This window comes from Echinococcus granulosus, assembly GCF_000524195.1.
Source record: "Echinococcus granulosus chromosome Unknown EG_S00006, whole genome shotgun sequence".
Lineage (NCBI taxonomy): Eukaryota > Metazoa > Platyhelminthes > Cestoda > Cyclophyllidea > Taeniidae > Echinococcus > Echinococcus granulosus.
This window is the reverse complement of record NW_020170386.1, coordinates 620829-642970: the sequence shown is the minus strand read 5'-3', so window position 1 is coordinate 642970 and position 22142 is coordinate 620829. Positions and strand designations below refer to the sequence as shown.

Sequence of the window (22142 nt, the reverse complement as noted above, 5' to 3'; positions counted from 1 at the left end):
GTAACGGATAATCTTTTACTTCTGGTGTCACCTCAAACAACTAAGTGGCTAAGAAGTCGTATGACACTATATCAAAAGAGAGGAAATTTTACCACTTGAGCATTGTAAATAGTGTCATTCAATGACACAGGACCATAACTAAGTTTTGCCGGAAGTCTTAAAGACCAGAAGATGGAAAACAAGACGTTTATTTTCATTAATATTTGTGATTTTTAATTGTTTATGGTATGGAATTATTTAAAAATATTATTGATTGCACACTGGTGGTCATTATGAACCCATGACTATGGCTCTGTATTTCATCTACTTATGGATTGTATCTTGAGAGGATGAGCTGTTTACAGGTCCAACAGTGGTAAGGTGGATAACACTTTCCAAGGACATCAAAATTTTGAGCGGAGAACAGAACGGGTATCGGTCAGTGATGAGTAGAACACTGATTAATTATAGTCGCTTCTTTGTATTTAAATAAAATGGAAGGTAACTGAATTTTTTTATTGAGTTTTCATCCGAGATGCAATGCGGAAACATGGATGTGTCCCTGTCCATTTAAGCGCGCTCTTATTAACCTCATCAACTAACGCATTCATATACGACAAAAGTGTGTTCTAGGGCATCTAGATGTCTCAACTATCATGAAAAATTGTCCATTCTCGATGCACATTCATTGCTTAAGTATTGGAAATTAGTTTCATTCTTCTCCTCGACGAGAAGTTGCTACCGCAGCTTTTTCCTGCTCTGTGAATTTGAAAAAACTTGCCAAAATGAGAGGAAAGGAGGGGATGGGAGGGTTGGCGGGGAGAGATGCAGCAACTTGCGTGTCTGCGTGTGAGTGTACGTGGGTTTGCCTCTTGTGACAAACCGCCCAAATAGCAATTTTTCTAAATGCGTGTATGTGATGGCAAACTCGTGTTAGTGATGAAGGGCGTCGCTTTTAGGGTTCTGAAGGGTGACTTTGCATTAGGGTGTTGTTAAAATAAAACTCTAAATTACTATGACTCAATTGCCAGTTGTGACGTGGTTTTGGTGTTTTACTTCCCATGCCTCACTCTGACAGACGCTGTTGGTGCCTTCTCCTTGATGTTTTAAAACAAATGCTGCCTCTCATTAACAATAGATAAGGGCGATTTGCCATTGGGTATCATTTTAGGGATAGCAAACATGGGGTGCATTGAATGATGCTGTGGCGCCATCAACCTTTTTATTAAGAATTCTGGAGATTCCAATTTTAAAAGACTTCTCGAAAAACAACCGCTGCCGCTACAATTTATGCTATGCCGTAATCGATCAAAGGTTACAAGGGTTTCCAGAACATCATGTTGATATTTGTTTTCTCTGTTAGAGTTTCCTCTTTTAAAATGGCAATCTAAACAGTTTTTCAAATATTTCTTTGATGTGAGTGTCAACTTCGACGAGTATATACGGTGCATTAACCGTCCATATTTGAAAACCGAGATCACTTTCCTTGAGCGTTATCTGCTTCTACTTAAATGTTGCATATGTCTATTTAAGTAGCAAAGAGTATCTCCATCGCTTTAACGTTAATCGCTTAAAATACGCCTGTGGGGAAAAGTATGCAAATGTGATTTACCAGATGAGTCCTCTTGATGTTATGCATCAGCATTGACCTTACAAGTCGTATTTCCATTTGCACTACCTTATCACTTTAAACTGTTGCTCGCCTTTATCTCAAATTGAGTTTTCGTTACTCTAGGTGCAGGCAAATGCTAGTGGGGCTTATCTAAAGCTAATGCACAATGGCTGTGCATTCTGGCAACTGAGTAGAATTGGCACACTCTCCTTCCGTTAGTATTTGAAAGTGCCATAATGTTTACATTAAGGGAGTAAATAAATCACTCATGCAACAGTTTTACGCATATCCTCACGAGAAATTCAAGGTCCTTGTCGTTTCTACACGTGTTGACAATCAAGAAGAATAGGATCGCTATTTATGTGCAAAGAATGAGCTTTAGCATTAATCAAACTATCCTACAATGATTTACAAAGTCACAAAAGTTACCAGCTAAGTGCTGTATCATGAAAAACTCGTAACGCATCCTTTGCGTGCAGCCGCATTCTTCCCTGTCACAGTGACTGAGTATAGCTTAAATTTAGGTGAGTTAATCAATCAAGGAAATTATCCAAGCACTTGATTTTAAGTCTCTTTAAAATCACACGTAAGGCAGAAAAAGACCCTTAAAAGAATACGCTTTATTGAAACACATGTGCATACGATAGGGCGCCTCCTAATTTGGTAAGGATAGAACGCACATCCATAAAGGTGGAACTTATTACTGACTAAATCCTAGGCATCTTAATTGCTCATTCTTCTTGATTCCATTCCTCTACTCCTGTTACTGACCTCATAAGCTTCCGTCGAATTATAATTTACAGTCGATTGTTTCTCGCGCTTTGTGACAACGATGAAACACTTAAAATGTCATTCTTTATGTCATTCTTAGAAAATTGAGATAATTCGGGAACACCCGTCTTTACAATGGGGTGTTATTTGATTCACCTTTAAAAAGCATTAGAGCAACTAATTTCTGTTTTTTTTTTTCAACTAAAGTAATGGTCTACGCAGACCTAATTCTAAGAATAGGCTTAGAAAACGCAATGCAAATATACCTGCGATTTATTTGAGCGAGTAAAACCTTTATTAGGACAACGTCAAATAAATCAGTGTAAACGAAAGTAAATGCGTTGTCGCTTTACTTTATCCCTTAGTCTTCTGACTCCGCTTTTTCGACACGCACCGAATGGTTGTAGAGTCCCTCAGCCATGAGGTAAAATGCGAGGTAGTTGCAAGCACCGGATGCCTGAAATGGGGAAGCGATTGGCATGACGCCCTCCTACTTAGGTACAGCAAGTAAGACTGTTTTGCAGTTCATTGAAGAGCGCCGCAATGGCTCACTCACTTTTTTTGCTTTTGCACGTTTGTTCTGAAACCATATTTTGACTTGGGATTCTTTTAAATTAAGCTCTCGAGCCAAATGTCTGCGCCGAGATTCGTTCAAATATCTGAAATTAATATTTACTTTTAAAATAAGCCTCAGAAACCACTTTTTTGATGACAAACTGCTAATTGTATTCGAAAGGAAGCGACGAGAACATTTTAGTAGCAAAGTGATTTTCAATTTTCATTTAATGTTAGAAATGCTACCTTAATCGTGCCTTTAAGGTTTCTCCAATTCTAAGACTAGCCCCTATTATAACAGAAATTCTAGATTATGAGAATATATTAGATTGGCTGTCAAGTCGCATCTTGAAGGAGGTCATTCATTCAACGACGGTCCCTGATGGTCAATATTAGGTGTGTTGTCCGGAGACCTTGCAAAGGCCTCAGAATTTGTGGAAAAATAATGAGCTAAAAAGAGGGTTCAAGGGGTCAATTCCATGTAAAATCGTAATTTTGCCTTGTAAATAAACGCCAACTTAATCACTGTAATTAACTCAGAGTCGGCATTGAAATTGTTTCAGATATACTTGTCTTTGTCGAATTCGGCCGCCAATCTGTTGATCTGTGAGACTGTGAAGGAGGTGCGCGGTCGTTTCTTATTGGCTGTAGCATTCACTTTTCTTCGCAATTTTCGCATCCTCGGTCCTACAGGGCAAGTAGACTGTATTCCGCAAAATTACATTCAAGATATCTCTCACACGCGAAGTGGTTGCTGAAAAGCATTTTGGAATAGATGTTGTAATTCGAGCCTTTTGTAGCACAGGTAAATTCTAAGAAATAATCTTTCCTAATTCTTACACGCATATTATGTCCTATCAACAGGGGGTAACTGAAATTCAACTCTCTCATTTGAATCTCTTATTAGGAATGTGAAAAGCAATGACGTAAAATATACTAAAGTTTTGGCTCTAGCTGTGGGATGTGGAGGGATTCGGTCCAAAGAGTTCCTTCAAATGGGCATTTGTCACACTGCTTGAGGTTCACCATTAAGAGACTGGTTTTTTAAAGAATTCGATTCTGAATGTAAACATGGGGTGATTTACGAATTGAACGCAAATTATTCTTTTACTAAGGAATTAGGATATGCTTGCAACAAAAGACAGCACTTCACACAAAACCTGGAGAAGCCTGTTAGTTAGAAGTCCGAAGTTGGATTTCATAGACCAGTCTCATGGTTCTCTCGCTTGCTCAGAAGTCCACTCATGGTCGAATGGGGTTAATCAGCAAAAGGCCTACTTTTAAAAGGAGTTTGGATGCATTTTGCAGCCCAAAGTCCTATGAAATACTTTTTCTAACCAGCCCCAGGCAATGTACGCATTTGATATAAAAACGCGCGATTAAATATAAGGCGCACCATGGCTGATTGGGGTATCCGTAAGTCCCAGCATATTTGACGCTGGAAATAATTAGGGGAACAGAAATTCCGGTCTTCTTTAACAAATCTGCTAAGCTTTTGGTATTCTAATTAGTTTCCTTCAGTTCTCCACTAACTTTTTCTCAGAGCCACATAGTTTTCTTCGCCTTCTAGTTCCCCTTTAGTGCGAAACTCACCACCTTTGGCGCGTCTTTTGAGGCTAACAGTCCATCAGTGTACCCCCTCTCCCCAATTTTGCTCGAGAAAACGGTGAAAAGGATTAAAAAATAAGCAGAGACAAAACACAAACGCCCCACCACAGTTTCGACGGTTGTCGTTGCTCTTGGGCGGTCGAAAATTACCTTGCCGTGTGAGAAAATTAGCCAAAGCAAAAATGCGTCTTTCTCTGTTCGAGCAGTATTGAAAAAATGTCCTTGCTACTCTGCCAAATCAACCAAAAGTTTGTTTACTTCACATACTAGGACTGCTTCTAGTGTGAAGCTAAATTCCCCAAAAATGTGTACATTACTGGTGAAAATATTATGGTTCTCTTATAGCCATCCGGAATATGCTTGCGGTATCCGTTTTGAAAATGGGCTAATTAATGTAATATTTTTACTTCGCTTTGAATAAGCGAATGTATCTATTCTCTGCTGCCTCATGATTTTCTGCATGCAACCAACTTATCTGAAATTCCATTTGTCTCAACGGTCTCGTGTCCGTGAATGGAAATGGTGAGTTGTCGACCCATATGCCAGCGTCTGCTTTGCAGACTAAGAAGGGGCTCGTGAGGGCATGGCAGCGACCCAGCCATACGAAACGCATACATAATGACCCAAAATAACCTAGGCCATGCACTGGAGGAGGCTATTTGCAGCTATGTAATTAATATCACCCACTTTTAATTTTTTTTTCTGTTTATATTTACTGAAAAAATTGGAGTTGCAATGCCTCTTTAAATTCAACTACATAATTACTTTTATCAGATAAAGCTTATTTTGTATGCAGTATCTTCTTATGCTTTTTGGATCAGCAATGTCCCCGATCTAAAGCCTAAAGTTGGAAGCACAAAATGTCACATCCTTCAAGTAATATTATGATCTTGGTAAAATTACTACCACGTGAAGTATATTTTTGGGTTTTTTTAACTAAAAATCTGGATACCGAAACTAGTTGTAGGCGTTCTTAACTCCATCCGATGTACAGACAAAACCTGTTTATTTACTGTCTAGGTTTAAGGAAGCTGTGTGGACTGGTCTTTAAGCTGTCCATTTTGACGCATCTATTTTGGGATAGGTAACCGAGGTTGGCCTGACTGACAGGTCTGGGTGCAAGTAACATTTTCTTGTGCCGGATAATTGGCGGTGTCAAGTAACTGTCGCAGTGCATAGTCGCTAAATGAGCCGTCTTTTCTCCTGTCTTCTAAATTACCCCCAAGCTTACGATCCAGCGTAGACAGGACAATGATACTACACCTTCCCATAAACATTACACTGAGCGTTAGATAAAACACTTTCAACTTACTTCTAAATAATGCCTTAGTGTTCTATTGTAAAGTGTGGGTTAAAACTAAGTAGACTACGATGGGCATTCTGTAATCGTCTACAAATGCTTCATTAAAGCAAGATGGCAATATTTCAATTTAGTGGTCAGAATTCCCACCTAATGTTAATTGCCATGAGTTAGGCAGGGATGCACCATTACATGGTAAATACTGGAGGTATTAGAAGAATCTGCATATGACATGACATTTTATAATGTTTTTATTGTTAAAAGTCATGTAACTACTCAGGTTTTGCATAAAGTCTACATTGGAAAGACGAGGACGGCACCAACACAAAGCGGTGTCAATGGTCTTGTGGCAAGAGAATTGAGTAAGGAATGATTTTCACCTGCCGAATCTTTACCGAAAGGGTTTGGTAGAAAAAACAGATTTAAAAATTATTTTCAAGGGTCCTGATTAAACAGAAGTAGAGGACAGAAAGAGCCTCATGGGGATACCATTCCCCCTTAGGGCTATCACAATTGTTTCCCGTGCAAAATCTGTTGTTTAGGCTTGGTGAGGTAGCATCCACTTGGGAGGCAGTAAGGTCAGAGGAACTAAGGGACAGCTTTTAAGGCATTTGGCGATATCGATCGGTTCCAAGTTCAAATTAATTTGAGTTGGTTTGAATTCAATTGAGAAATCGATAGGACGAGCTGAGACGACTAGCACTCATACGCCAGTGCGGTCAGCTGAGCGCCGGTAGTCGTCGTTCAAACCGAGTTGTACACAGTGTTGGAAGAGGGAACAAAGGGGAGGCGATGACTTCTAGTCCGAGATCGTCTGTGCCAGAGCAGGAGGTCAGAATATTTAAGGAAATCCACGATCACTACGGCAAACAGGTGCTGCAGAACGTTAGGCGCTGGGAGTGGGCAGTTATCCATGAAGCAGTAACACGTGAGCAGCTCTTCTTCTTGCACAGTTGTGTGCGAAACGATGTCTTTCCCAAAAGCGTTCATTACAAGCCCCCAATCCCTACAGAGAGGGCCAAAGATTTGGCCTACAAACTATCCGTTCAAATGCGCAAAGAGCTTATAACTGACGCCCACCATAGGCTAGAAAAGTACGCTTTCGAGATAAACAAGTGGAGAGCAATCTGTGAAGGGCAAATGGAAACCAGCTGGATTGAGCGCGTTAAAACTGCCATTCATTACACAGCAGATGCTAAAAGGCAGGTGAAGAGAGATTACCTCAATCAGAAGTTGCAGCGACTTCGAAGTCCCCGCAAAGAGAATCAGGAAAATTTGATAAATAGGCTCTCCCAAATGTCGATTACGAGAAACAGGCGCGTTCTCGGTGATGCTGGTCAGCTTCATGAGGATCTAGGGCCAACATTCGTCGACCTTGGTGAAGACAAACTCGACTTCCCCAGTTTTAATGCTGCCTTTGGATTCGAGTTCCAGGATTCTGGACTTTACGATGACTACTTATAGTGCAGTTGTTTAAGTACCTTTGTATTCATGTTAGTGTATTCGTACTATGCCACCAACGTTTACATTCTTTGTTTACAGTACCATATATTTATACTCTTATGAAAATACTTCCTCCCTTCAATAAGATGTGGCATGCTAACACAGATGGAATTACGTATGATAGTTAAGCAGTTGGAATATTTGGGGTTTTATCAATGAATTCACTTGAATTCTTTATTTAACTTATATAAAGTGAATAAAAACGTTAAAAGTCACAATCGCTAAGAGGCAAAATATGCCATAGCCCAGTAATGGTCTGCTGCACTGAAGCAACTACACTTTTGGCTGAAATGAGTTGCTGAAAACTCACCAGATGATGGACGATCAGAATACCGCGTGCAGAAGATCCACGCAGGCAGTGGCAGATGCAGTGGTTTCTTTTTGTCCGACCATAGTCTTTCAGCTTTGCCTGTAGGAGGAACTTTATCCGCTCTCTCACCACATGAGGTCGTTGTATCACGCAGTATATCGGCGATAAGGAAGCCGCTGGAGCTCATTACTGGGGCGAAATGAACTGCAAAGACAGCAGGAGGGGAGCAGCAGGTTTGCGTCCTCCTGCAAGGTGGGTGAGCTTCATCCGCCCAGAGGGAGCGCGTGCGCGCATATTTCGCGCCACCAATCAGACAGAGGCAGCGGTACAGGAACGGAGTTTAGGGGGAGAGGGACAGTGGCAATGCCACCGCGGCGAGATAATTGTGGCCGATGGGGCGCGTTGACAGCGTAGCCAACCTACCGCAAAGACCCTCCCATTATCAAAAATGCAGGACTATTTACAAGTTCGATTGTACAAGAATGCATGAAGCGATGTCCCCAGTCATCACGTATCAAAATAATTGAGTGATTGGAAAAAAAAAATAAACTATAGTTTGCACCAAAACTTTCAGAGCAAGGCATTATTTTATCCCCAATACACTATAGTTGTATCCTGATGTCGTGATACGCGAAATTAATGAAAGTAGATCAGTAGATCATTCAACACCCAGCGGTGGATTTCAGGTCTTCCTCCAGAAGCCTGATAGAAGACATTGAGTCGGAGTGGGCTTTATCTTTCTTCTACAGAATTTCACGTTCAGATACCTTGTCTATTGGGCAGGTTTCAGACCTTTGTAAGATCGTGAATAAAAACTTCCCGAATTGGTTTAATTTACTAATTAAGAAGATGGCAGCCGTAAGGAAAATAAAAGTGATTGATAATTAGTTAAAAGTGGGCTTCGAAACTTAAGAAGCTGATTGAGATTCAGCTGTGAGCCTTCTCACGACACCCCTTGCCTGTGTCCAACTTATCCCACTGTGTAATTAGCTTCTGCGGTTACATCTGTTAGTAGATTCAAATTTGAATACCATTTAGTCTACCAAAATAGCAACCACCTAGAACATTTCCTTTTATCCAAACACAGGTTGTTGGGACTTGCGAATAACTTGATAAATACAATCTCCATCTTTTTAATCATGCCTCAAAATAATTTACGATTTAAGGGCCGAGGGAGTGAAGCATCCTAATTGCGGAAGCAAGCTGTTCTTTTACTCATCTTACATTTACTGTTTCTCGAATGAGCTGTCGATAAAAGTCGTTTTGGGGTGTCCCAAAGAGCTACGATGTGGACGAATTCCCTTTCAAGTTTGCCTGTAGGTCTTCGCTGCTGGTATTTTTGATAAGATATTCAGATACTCAACTTACCTCTCGAAGAGACTTGATGGCATTTACTGAGTTGACTGTTCCGATGTGAATAGAAACCTGGAGCTGTAATTCAGCCATCTGAACTTTTTATCAATCTCTAGAATAAGTTTGGCTTAGGCACTCTTATTTTTGAGGTACTCAGTAGTGGTCAATTTACACCCCAACAATGCACTCAGTGCTTTTCCACTTTCTTCAGACGCCATTCGACCACCTTGCGTGAAATGTTGACACACTTAAACAACTGACGCGCCGGCTTCGTTGGCAAACCCACTGTCCATTGTTCTGATCGCTTTGTAACCGCTTCATTGGTTGCAGTCCACCAACGTCAATAAGCTGCAGACTTATCCGATAAACAGCTCCCATGGTCCAAACTATGATACCACTGCGACATACACCGGCCAAGAAGCTATGACACCGGCTACCTCGACGAGAATGCCACCACGGCAATGAGACCAACAAAACACTTACCGAGATTCCTGCGCCCTGCACGCATTACGTCCTCAACACCACTACGCTCACCACCATTTCACCCACCACTGCCAAGAAACAATGAAAATCGGCGTGCGAGTCTGGAGTGTTGAGCTTAGATGGCACTCCCAAATCCCTCAAATGTCATGAGCGAATACGACGTCAATCTGCACCACCTTTGTTTTATTTTTTTGAACTCACTAACATTGGAAGTGTACTGCATGAGAAATAATTCCTTTCACTTGAGTACTTGAGTCAAATCAATTTATTGTTGAATAAAGAAAGTAGAAAGGATACAAAATATGTATTAAGTTTAATGACTAGATAGACCAAGAAATTAGCAAAATACACTAGTAAGACAACACGTCTGGAAAGTACGACATTATGGACATTGCCTCCACCCACTATGAAATTAGACAGGATTCTGAAAAGTACAAAGATTGAGATTAGGGTGGCAGTAGAGAATGCATAAAGTAAAACGGCTCATAGAAAGGAGACATGGATTTCCTTGATTTTGCGGAATTCAAATCATGGCAAAAGGTGACACTGTACGCAAAATGCAAAAATACTAGACAGACATCTAGAGAAATAGAAGAGGCGTACAGTGTTGCGTAGTCGCACTTTGATTATAGCAGTAGCTTTCGAAGAAGTTAAATATTAAGGAATGCTAATGGTACTAAGCCGGTGTGCAAGTAGTAGCAACTAAAAAAATAACTGACTGAAAAGGTAAGGAGAGTTTTAGGTTAATGACCCTCATTAAAACTACTGGACATTCGTGCAATTTAAATAAAGCAGTTTTGGTGGAGCTGCATTTCGATCCCGAAAGAAATACGGTAAGTAGGGAAGAAAGCTCACGTTCATTAGCCTCTTCTTCTGGTAGAGGGGTTATCTCTCCTTTCGCTTTTAGGGTGGCCTTGAGTTTTTCCGCAACTGTCAACGCCTGGTTCAACTACAACAACAACTACAAGTTGTCGATGAAGGTAATGGCGCATAATCAATGTAATTCTTTGCAAGATGGACAGTGAAGTGTGTGCTTGACTTTGACAAGCCTAACCTCTCCTTTAATGATTTGTCAATGTAGTCTTTTCTAAATTCGCGTATTTGTTGCGACTTACTTCTGATCGGAGCGTTTTCTGTAACTCCAAATCTTTAAGACCTAAAATGAGGAATGAAAAGTGGAAATAGCAGGTCATTTTAATGAAAATGATTGTGTACGAAGGCTAGGGGAGTTATCCCAATCATTCTAAATGCGTAGACTTGTGTTCTACTTTGGGCATTTAAAAGAGGCTTTTACCATATCACAGATTAGCAGACACAGATAGGTAACCCTTGGGGTATATGATAATCTTTGGTGACTCCCGAGTAAACCAGAAGTTGGCATAAGTAAATAGTGAGTAGGCAGACAGCTTTTGAAATCGACCAGCAAAAATCATTAGAAGGCCGAGTGAGAAACATAATCAATGGCAAGATGGTGTTTAAAACGAATAGGAGCCTCACCTTTCAAAAATCCAAGCCAACTGCCGAAGTTACATTGCAAGTAGTCCATCGCGGCTTTGTACTCGTTATTGTGCAACTAAACGAAGCCCACAATCGCACAATCACAAATAAGGACACAGCTTTAAGTGAGACGTCCACTTACCAAAGCATAATAACGCCGCAGGTCCTCAATAGTCTCCGATAACCCAGCCTCCCCTTCGGAGGAAATGTCCCCTAAAAGCAGTGCAAAGGTCCAGTTATTGGGGTGAAACCAAAATATCAACCAGTCTGCGATAATCCAATGTGGTAGCGTTAAAAAAAACAACAGAGAACTTACTAGTGCATTCTGTTATGAGCAATTATGTATATATTGATTGATTACAACAACAGCGATTAAGAATTTGCAATACTGAAAGGAGTCTAAACTTACTGAGACTATCAAGCCGTTTGATGGCATATTCGTACGCCGTCTTAACGGCGGGTTGCGAGGTGAACTCGGTTTCGGACAGGGAAGCGGAGCCATCGGACATCCGAGTGGAGTCTGGAGTCCGAGAGGAAGCGGATGGGACAGAGTCGTTTCTATTGGCACCGGTGGGGGAGCTAAACCACGCCATAAGGAGGCGGGCTCGGCGAATCTGTCTCCATACGGAAGAGGAGGTGGAGGAGGTAAAGGACTGATGCTTCGGCGCTTTCGCTTCCTGCTTCCTCGCGTCCAAGGGATCGTGCAGTGATGGTACTGATGAGATGCTGCTAACGTATGAAGGTGGTTTTTTGAAGCGTTTGTCGGGCATGAATGTTTAGCGATCTGTCAGCCTACTAGGCTATCAAATGTTCAAGATAATGTTACACCTTCAACCAACGACCATTACTCAGCGTGAACACACCGACAACCACAGAGGAGGAACGTGGTAAAAGCATTGCTAGTGTGCACACGTTGTTTCGGATCCAAATATAATACGGCACGACGAATTTTTAGGTTTAAATAAAATAGATCTGAAAACCATAGCTATTTTTCGTGCCCCCTCGATGAAGAAAAACTTCAAATTACTCAATTAATCAACCGATTCTACAAAAGCTTGAGTGTTGGATGTTACGCACTCGGGAGCAGATATGCATGAAGAGGATCTTACTTCGTGACCACCGTATGCACTAAATTTTCATTACTCAAGGTGGAGTAGTTTACTTTGGCACATGATCCCTAAACTAAACACCTACCAAGCAACCAACCGGTCAGACAAATCAGCATCCCTTAATAGCAAGCTTTGGATTTTACCATCCCAAGGGATAGTTTTCGACTGACAGCCCAGTTAGCACAACGAACTCACTTAGAACATTTACCAACATAACTAGACTTACGAAATTGGCGTAACAACAGCGCCAAGAGAAGTGGAATGGAGGTCGGTTGAAGGTTGCACCTGCTCGGGTTTATCGGTAGATGAGATGGCTTCTTTAGCCAGTGTGCTAATGGGATTTGATCTTTTAGGTGGTTTTGCAGCAGGCAGAGTGGCTCCTTTACTTAGGACACTAGGAGCAGCATTTGATTTGCCAGAATGCCTATGGCTACTGTGGCTAGAGCCGACGACTTCGATATCATCGAGATGACGATTCAAATCTTCTGCCACCTTGATATATTGGGAAAGCTGAAATAAATTAGTACAAAAACATCAAAGATAACGAGAATTTACTTGTGCATTAACCTACCATAAACTACTTGCAATTTATTATTAGTCCCACTTTTTTGAATAAAAAATCATTAAAGCACTCAACCACGGAATTAGCTTTTCGTGGCAATAACTAAAATCTTATAATGCTTTTCTTCATTAGATTCAACAAAATGGATAAAGATGCAGTTTACGACAAATATTAGTGGCGGAAAATACTGTGCTTACCTTTGCTCTTATTATTTGCTTTCTCCAATGGTCCAATTCAACTAAAGCAATACCGAGTGAATAAGTGTAATGAATGAAGAGGAGATAAGGTGGAGGTAAAAAGTTAGAGCCTACTTTGGAGAGCAGAAACCAAATGGATGAGGCCCTCCTTGTAGTTGAAGTAGGCATCGACAAGGTCACCTGCTGAGAAGAGATCATCAGCAATCACGATGTGATTGATCTAGCAAAGATGGATGACTAACGATGTCAGGAGGGGAGAGGGAGAAGCGCAGAGAAGATAGGCGAAAACACTGTCCAAACTCACTGCCTTGTCAATGCTCTGTGGGCACGGGGCGTGAGCCAAGTCAATGAACGGGTGAACAAAGAACTGCTCGTGGTGAATTCGTTCGGAGAGTTTGCGTTTTAGCAATTTGGAAACCAAATCTATACAATCCTTACCGAAGACAGGTCGACTGGGAATCTACGACAGGAATTATAAGTGGTAGATTTGCCAGCTTTTAAGCTTCAAATGAACGCATTGGGTGAGGCATCAAAAACTAGGTTGTCAGATTTTTAAGCGACACAAATAATCTTCAAGGAGCCATGCGAAAAAAACCGCATCACTGGCATTCACATTTCGACAGAAATCGAAAGAAGCCAATACTCCAATACAAAACAGGTAATACCGCCATAAGTCATTGGGTTTAGTTGAACATCGATACCGATCAAGAAAAAGCCGTAAAGAATGAGATTGGCATCACAAAATCTCAACCTAACACATAAAATAAAACTCCATACTTTAATGGGGGAGTCATCCAAAAGCTTGGCTTTCAACTCTTCAACAGTGGCGGAGGCGAATGGTGCTTTGCCGAATAAGCATTCTAGGAACATAATACGAGTAAACAAAAAAATACAGAAAATGCAATAAAAACAAGTTCGACAGGTTACCATTCTGAAATCTCTAACACTTCACTTTGCTATGAAAACTGATGACGAAGATGAACAATTCTGAATGGTTAACCTAGGCATTAAAGGCTCTACTTTCAATGGAAGCTCAATGCCAAAAAGCCAGTTATTCACAAGGCACGAGAAGCACTTTAGTTGTGTGAGATGATATAGCGTAGAGCCAGATGACGTGCAATGCTTACCGAAGAAAATGACGCCTACTGACCAAAGATCACATGCCTTTTCATAAACACCAAATTTATAGATTTCTGGAGCCATATAAAGTAGAGAACCACGGATCTCGTCCATTTTGACTGGCTTCTCCAGCGACTTGGCAAAACCGAAATCTTTAAATAAGTGAAAGATTACACGTATACCATACTTCATGGAAAGAACATTAAAAGTCGGGTGAAGTATAATAAAAAATCAACAAGGTGTACAGCCTTAGAACTCTCTGGTGAATATATAAGAAACGGTAGATGCCAAGGGGCAATGTAATGCGTATTTTATCCCAGATCCAATGGAACTCACCTGCCAATTTCAGAACTGGCGGGACCGAGGTTGTTAAAAGTATGTTTTGAGGTTTTATATCCATGTGTACGATATTTCTCTCGTATAGATAATGCAATGCAAAAGCTGAAAAACAGAAACCGCTGGAAACACATCAAACCTATACCAAGCTGCTGGAGAAAATAGCGAATGGTCCTCTCAGGTAGACTTCGCTTTGATTTAAGAAAAGAACTCAGATCACCTCCACCCAAATATTCCATGAAAATGTATACGTAATCCGAATCCCACTAAAAGTGAAGAACATGCCAATGCTTTACCGAGAATTCGGTCATTCTAGCGATATTGCGATGCTGAAGTTCCTTCAAGATACCAATCTCATCGACGAGGTTATCCTGTGCACGTTTGCATAACGCTTTTTTGGATATGCGCTTTATGGCAACAACATTGCGTGACATCTAATGACATTAGATTACTAAGGTCTTACTTGCCTGATGTACAGCCTTGAAAACCTCACCATAGGTGCCCTTTCCAAGCCGCTCCGTGAAAGTGTATCCAAAAACACTACACATAGAAACTAAAAGAAAATCGAGATTGGGAAGTAACAAAGAAAACAACCGATTTGTACTGCGGCAATATTTCAATTGTCATCGCACTAAATGATGGATTAAAAACTAGCTACTATTCAGCGGTAGAACACCTACATGTATCGACGCTATGTAACCACATTGAAAAGTTAAAGATGCACTGAGTCTATAACATACATGATAAAACATTCAATGGCCAAGCCTATAATATTCTCACTAATGCAACATGAGACGGATGCAAAGAAAATGATAGAGGCCAGAGTAATAAAAAAGAAGAAATAGCAGTACTGAGAAGCCATGCGTCTCACATATTATTCGCTTAAACTTGATATAACCTAACTAATGAAATCGAAAGCCCCCATACCATGTTAATTAACCAGTTTAGAGTCGAACTATTTACGCAACGGTAAAAATGGGTGGATAATGCACATAGAATATTGTGACAGAAAAGATGAGTGAGGTGAAGTTCCAATGACAAACATATCCCAGGATATCCCAGTGCACGCCAATAATACGTAAAGACTTAGTCGCGCATATCAATGAAGACAAAATCTTACAACTTGCAAACCAGGACACTAGTTGGTCCGTAGGTCATGTCAAATCAACGACATTAATTACTTTCAGCACTATTGAAATATTATTTCAAGGTAAATGCTTAAGAAAGACAGTGGAATTGCTTTAAAGAGCTTTTTAAATTGCTTTGTCATGCCAAAACTTAGGTTTTTTAAGGCGAATAAAATTATTTGATTGTAACATTATAAAGGAATCAAGATGGCAAAATTGGAAAAATCAGAGTGAAATGTTATAAGCTCTGCCCACTAGGAAAATACCCATGCGGCACCATTGCCTGCAAATGAACTAAACTGATTGGTCTCTTAGGCAAGATGTTCTAATTCTCTTATATAAAAAGCAATCTCGCTTCATGTTGTTGCACTGGTGTGAATCAGGTATGGGTGTTTGTAAATCTCTAGGCCTTTTCCGAAGTTATAAGAGGGCATTGTATGGTGGTAGAATACACGCTATGACGTGCTGACCTGGAAGCCATGCCGCCAAGCGTAAGTTTAATCCTTAGAGACTTAGGTGCCCGCGTCATTAAGCGCAGAGTTAATCCAAGTATTTTATAGCCTCTCTCCGTGGTCAGTTTAACATATCGACCATTTTAACTTAGTTGGTGTTCCAAAAAACACTCACGTAATCTCGGGGTGCTACGTTGGTGGCAGCGGCAATCGAGCCAGATTCTAACCCTTAATGTGACAGAAGAAGGACATCTGTTGATGATGAGGTAACATGTGAAGACTCCTGACGGATGGGTTGAAAATGAAGTTTGCCTTCGGCAACTACCCCAGCCCCATGTCCTGCGCAAATGCTATTAACAATGGAAGGGATACTAGACGTGAACCACAAGGAAAAGCTCGTTACAGAGCTAAGGCACCCATATGAAGATGTCAATTAAGTGAACACGTGATATCTCCTCCACCTTCTCACTAGCTGAATGGAATTCAGATTGATATATGGCTGTCCAGCGTTGGGCAAATTCAAATAAAACACGAATCACCAAACTACCCCAAGTAGACTAGTGTGGCGTATGCGTCATACCCTTCCACGACCCCAAATTGCAAAAGTGAGCCACGAAAACAAGGCGGTCAACACCCACAAAATGGAAGTACAACAACTGGCTTTGTGCTCACTTTATTCATAGGAAGGCGTGTCAGGCACTGGACTACACTTCAAACAAATGTTCAGCAATCAAACATTCACATGAGAAAATAAATTGGCTGACAAAAGAACGCTTTTTGAGCGCAGGTGATTGCAATAAATAAGGAGGTTAGGTTGAAAGAAGCGAAAGGACATAAATAGAAGGACAAGAAGAGGATATGTGGGCTCATGAGATCTGCAACTGCCACCCAAGGAGCTGCTGATCGAAGCCTGTGGTGAAGAGATTGCACTGGCCTTCAGGAGCCCAAGCTGCACTTGTGATGGCGCTCGTGTGGCCCTTCAGTTACCGGAGCAAAGAGCATCATGCAAATAAATTATCAGTTTGGTTTTTACGAAATAATGGTGCAACAAGGTCAACATGAGGATGGAAAACGATGGGCAGACCATCCGTCAGAAAATGACTTGCGCTCAGCCCTACGTCGAAGGGCTGTACGCAAATTTCTCGCCAAAAATGTAATAACTAATTTCCTAAGAAGACTTAGAAATGGTCATAAATGTTTGCAATAAGAGACAGATTTAATATGGTGTTCTTGCAGACAATGTAAGTGTTTGCTCACGAGAGTGGAGAAGTGGATTTGATCAAGTAGTTGCACTTTTCAGACTCCTTGGGATATTCTCCACGAACATTATATCTCATGTATCAGGGAGTCAATTTGGGTGGCCTAGAATAGGTCTTGAATTCACAATAGTCAGCTTTTCAATTGGGCTGACAAGAGGCTCTCTCGCTCTCCGTCAAGCCCCTTTTGAATTATGCATCCATCAGAGCCCTACTTATACACATTACACCGCTGATGATTTACGATTTGTGCCTATGATTGATATATGCTCGCAGTCCAAATCAATGGAGACATTTTCCTCATCCAGAATTGATACCGGGTTAGGAAAATCTACATGACAAAAACAAATAGCACATTGATACCACCTCCTTGTTTTTCCACATTCAAAAAATCGTGTTAGAACCAATAACGCAAAAGTGACTATATTCAGCTAAACATCCATAAAGTTCAAATTTCACGACAGGTAGTTTCTCTACCACTCCGATCAAGTACATTGCTTTTGAATATTATTGGCAAAAAGAGGTATTTTTTACACATCGTTTCCATTGAATTTCAATCCTTCGTGTAAGCAGTAACTCATCGACTCATGAGATTTCCCGATCCTCAGAGGGTTTTCATTATCACCAATATTCGAACTAATGCCTATTTTCGTAACTACTTCTAAGTAAAAAATCCGTAAGAAGCCGTGCCTCGCTGATGTGAACCAATTCATCCTTGACCCCATCACAGCCCAAAAGCCAACGGGGAGGAGGCATCTGCCGGTCAGGAGAGGAGACTGCGTTGGCTTACGTGAGTGATATTACGAGGGATACGTCCGATGCGTGAGCCATTGGCGGCCAGAAGTCGAAGAGTGCGATTGTCGAGGGGCAGGGCAAGGACACAGGAGTGCGCGATGGCGTCAGCACCCGTAAAGGATGCGACCGTGTTACTGCCCGTTCCTCCTCCAACCACCACCGTCCCCATTGCTACTGACGCCACTGCGGCCCCAGCGCTCCACCCCTCGCCACCCGACTGCGCTGCAACACCGGCCCCAGCTACAGCCTGGCGATGCCGCAGGAGACCCGCCCGAGATATCGCCAAGCGGTTGATGCTGGCATCTGTGCGCACCGTAAAAATTGGCGATCGGAGGCTACGCAAGTCCCACAGCCGACAGCATCGGTCCGTCCCCGCACTCACAATCTGATCCAGGCCCGAGCCAGGGAGGAATTGTGCAGTTGATACAGTCCTACATCCACCAGACTGGATAATTATTTATAAAAGAAACGGCCCAGCCATTTCAGATCAAATTCAGATTTATGGGTTGGTTAAAGTAATGAAAACAAAAAACGCATCACAAATCCATTACCATTGGCCCGGGAACTTTAACCGCTGACTCATTTATGATCAAGTTCATATAGTCAAAAATGTACTATGACCACATTCGGTAACTTTACCTAAAAAATGTAAAAGTAACCAAACCCGTGAATCCAAATCCAAACTACACTTAGAAACCGTGGCAAAGCTCGAGTGAGGAAAAAACTGACCGACTGTGAGCCTGTTGCACGTGTACCTCAAGACGAGGCTGGCGAAAGTCCCAGACGCGAAAGGTGGAATCCCTGGCAGAGGTGACGACGGCGGGGAGGTTAGAGTCCTGGCAGCAGCGCACATCAGTGAGCTCGCGATCGTGGCCGGCGAGCGACTGCACCTCCTGACCAGTGTTGAGGTCGTACAAGTGGCCCAGGCGGTCCCAACTGGCTGTCACAAGCTGCTCGTGACCACACACAAAGTCGGCTGCTGCAAGGGGGTAGGAGTCTAGTGATGAGGCACTGTCGCACGTCAATAGGCCCGAGGATATCCCCCCAACGCTCCCCGCCTCCGCCACGAAGAGGCTTGCAGACTGGAACACCGCTGACGGACCACGCAGTTGCATCGGCAGCTGAATACCTGCATCAGCCCAACGCAATAGCAAAGAGCCAATTACCATGCATGAACTCGCAGTAACAATTATGCATTATGCCCATGGTCCTTCCGCTAATGATGGCATCTAAGGAGGATTTTATTTATAACTCCCCATTTGTATTGTTATTTCACTATCGTCTGATTCATACTAGCCCAAAATGCTAGAAATAACACAAAAAATAGCTGACAATGATACTTTGAGAGAGCACGGGTAGCAAAAAAAACGCTTCAGTTTTGATAATTCTTATATAAATGAACAAAACAAACACGGTAAAGCAGTGACACTGTAGGGCAAGATGGTTTATTATATCGCTCAAACAACTATGCTCAGATAAGAGCTCAGGATGATATTCAAGCCGTTGACTGTTATGCAATAATGCAGTATGGGGATCCAATTCCACTCATGGCCCCTATCGATTGTGACGAAAAAATTTGCACAACTAAACTAGACTTTTGTTACATAAATTTTAGGCAAGCGAGATTGGAGTTGCCTATCAATGTGGCCGCTTTTTGCCTCAAACCATTTATGAAGCATCAAATGATCTTTATTTGAGGAAAGTAAAATATTACGCACAAAGTAAAGTGTTGGTGGAAATTGAACCGCTAGAATACTCTACCGTAGATAGCCGCGCAACACTAGGAAGGAAAAGGTCTTAGTGACCAGCGGTTTCGCATAGAAAAGAAGTCGCATTAGAGTAATCAAAACGGTTAGCAGATGTAGACCAAGTTCTAAAGAAAAGCGAGTCCAGGGAACGAGCGCAGGGAAGGTTAAGGGCAGATGGATAGTGTGAGGCGACCGTTTTGACGCACTGCAGGGCTAGGCAATATGTCCTCAAGTTACAAAACTGCATGTTGAAGAGAATTCCGAGAATAAGAGGAAAACATCAAAAGAAGCACTTAAACAGAAATTCGGGCTTGGAGCATAAAAGGTGATGAAATAAATGTTGATGGCAGAGTTGTGAAGACGGAAAATTTTTAGCGGACGGAGGAATGGAGGCAATTAAAGAACTATCCATATATTTACACAGCAAAGGCTGAAGGCAATCTGAAGGCCCTAGTTGTAACGACATTTCAGTTGCACGAGGACTACTGCGTGAGAAAAGTGTGTACAGAAGATTAAAGGAGATCTGTTAGAAGACAAACCATCTGAAGAGCTAGTGAGAACTAGTTAAAAGTGAGTAATTTAAACTAGGAAGATATTTCAACAACTCAAACAACTCAAAATCATTAGGCACAATAGAACTACTCTGAACTACTAGGAGCTTAATGTAATCAAATATGTGATGAAAACCAGCTGGTACAGAAGCACAAACTACCTATACTCACCCTCGGCCTGGTTATCTGCTTCAGCACCAGTGCTGGTTCCTGAAAGGAGCAGAACAAGTGGAAGGATGGTAAAAAGTAGGCAAAAGCGAATGAGAGTGAAGGATGCGCAAGCGTACCCTCAGACTGGTGTCCATTGCCAAGATCGCCAGAGGCACTCTGGATGGAGCGAGCTGGGGTAGCTGCCTCGAATAAGGCGGAGGGAAGGGTAATGAGGTGTGCAGTGCCGTCGCCGCTACAGGTGAGCATGAGGTTGTCGCGATCGCGGAAGCGAACCGAATTTACCGAGCCTGAGTGACCCGAGTAAATGAGCAAGCAACTGTGGAAATAGTTACAATTAGTAATATTTCTCGCTTTAGTTAGCACAAAATCACAAACTTGCACAGCCAATAACACTAGCAGTGAAAACATTGATGACCATCTAATTTGCATGGGCTAATAATAGTGAGGTTAAAAAGAGCAAATGTAAAAGTCCAAAAGACTTCGAGCTCCAACCGCATGGCAAACTCAGACATGATCAGGGAGATCTCAATCACGGAAAGGGTCATGCTAACTTGTGTTGTTCTGAATTACTCCACAATCGAACGGTAGTGTCAGCTGAAGCCGTGGCAATGAGATTGTGGAAACAGGTGGCCTCCCAGACCCCATCGCGATGACCTGTGAATCTATGAACAAATTTCCACGAGCCGCAGCGTGAGGAGTCCGGGATGGAGCCGGGACTGGGGAGGGTGAGGCCACCAGAGGCCGGGCGAAGGCTCGAGACGAGGCGCGAAGTGGACTGCTTGTACTGCTGCTTGATGCGGTGGGACAGCTGACTGGCCGTTACTAACGTCAGAAAGGAAAACAAAGATAAGAGGACAAGGATCAAGAATCTGCAGTCCTTAAAAATGACGAGGAATTCATTACCATAATACGTCCAGACACCAAAATATAGTAGAAAAAATACTGTTAAGGCCGCATAAAACTCACACTTTCTGGTAAAAATTGAGGACTCCGGATGTTCAACATCTTCAAATTTCTCCAATTTCTCCTGCACTATAGTCAAAGAGCCAACGACACGATCATTGTCAATCGAGAGCGATATTCAAAAACAGAGTAGAATCAGCTACATTTTGCTGAGTGAAAAAAGGGATGGAATTGAAAAACTACGGAAATCCTAAATCAAACCCTACATGCATAGTTTTCGGCACAAAGTTTATGATACTCCCTCTCAAATTCACGCTCAATACGTTCAAACATTTTGTGAAGACGATTGCGGAATTCACGAGGAAGTGCGGATTCAGAGATTTCGGCAGCCGTAATCCCCAGCCAATCACCGTCTGTCTGAGAGGCTACACAAACTGATGAAGCTCCAGTGCCGATAGAAGTCATTTCAGCAGTTATTCTCCAGCAATAACGTTGAAAAATACGGAACAATATAAACTTAAGTGCACAAAAAGTCCCCGGCACTATAATAGTTCATGGGAATCCCATTTAAGAACAAAGAAACAAACCCAAGTGGTTTGAATCCAACAGCAACAAAGAGTAGAAGTAGAAAGAGTATTTATTGAATCGCCGCAAACTGCAAAATCAAAATAGCTTAGCACGCCAAACTACTTTGGAACTGAAACATGTAACGCCACACAGGGTATGCACCAAATAGGTGTCTGAGGATCCGAAGGGCTGAAAAACATCAGCTGCGTATGTGGGTGTAGAAATAAGGGCAATTTTAGCGTTTAAGAAACAATTGAAAAAATGAGAATCCGCGCGTG

At 41.9% G+C, this 22142-nt stretch overlaps 1 protein-coding gene across 1 annotated transcript; it reads right to left on the bottom strand. All coding sequences in view use genetic code 11, as the record gives it.

The window, feature by feature from the left end:
* Positions 1-2723: 2723 nt before the first annotated feature.
* Positions 2724-22064, bottom strand: EGR_01572 (Serine/threonine-protein kinase ULK3; the record flags this gene model as incomplete). The annotated part of the gene is given in 29 exon segments (XM_024490821.1): positions 2724-2852; positions 2919-3021; positions 3487-3604; positions 7639-7842; positions 10330-10423; positions 10590-10630; positions 10972-11047; positions 11114-11184; positions 11381-11697; positions 12307-12590; positions 12840-12880; positions 12954-13059; positions 13144-13299; positions 13617-13699; positions 13967-14110; positions 14295-14399; positions 14440-14560; positions 14591-14728; positions 14747-14834; positions 16762-16850; positions 17920-18355; positions 18654-19053; positions 20395-20433; positions 20511-20710; positions 20946-21216; positions 21361-21426; positions 21564-21839; positions 21885-21952; positions 21988-22064. The coding sequence occupies 29 exon segments, from the start codon at positions 22062-22064 to the stop codon at positions 2724-2726; spliced, it is 4341 nt and encodes a 1446-aa protein (XP_024354686.1).
* Positions 22065-22142: the final 78 nt, after the last annotated feature.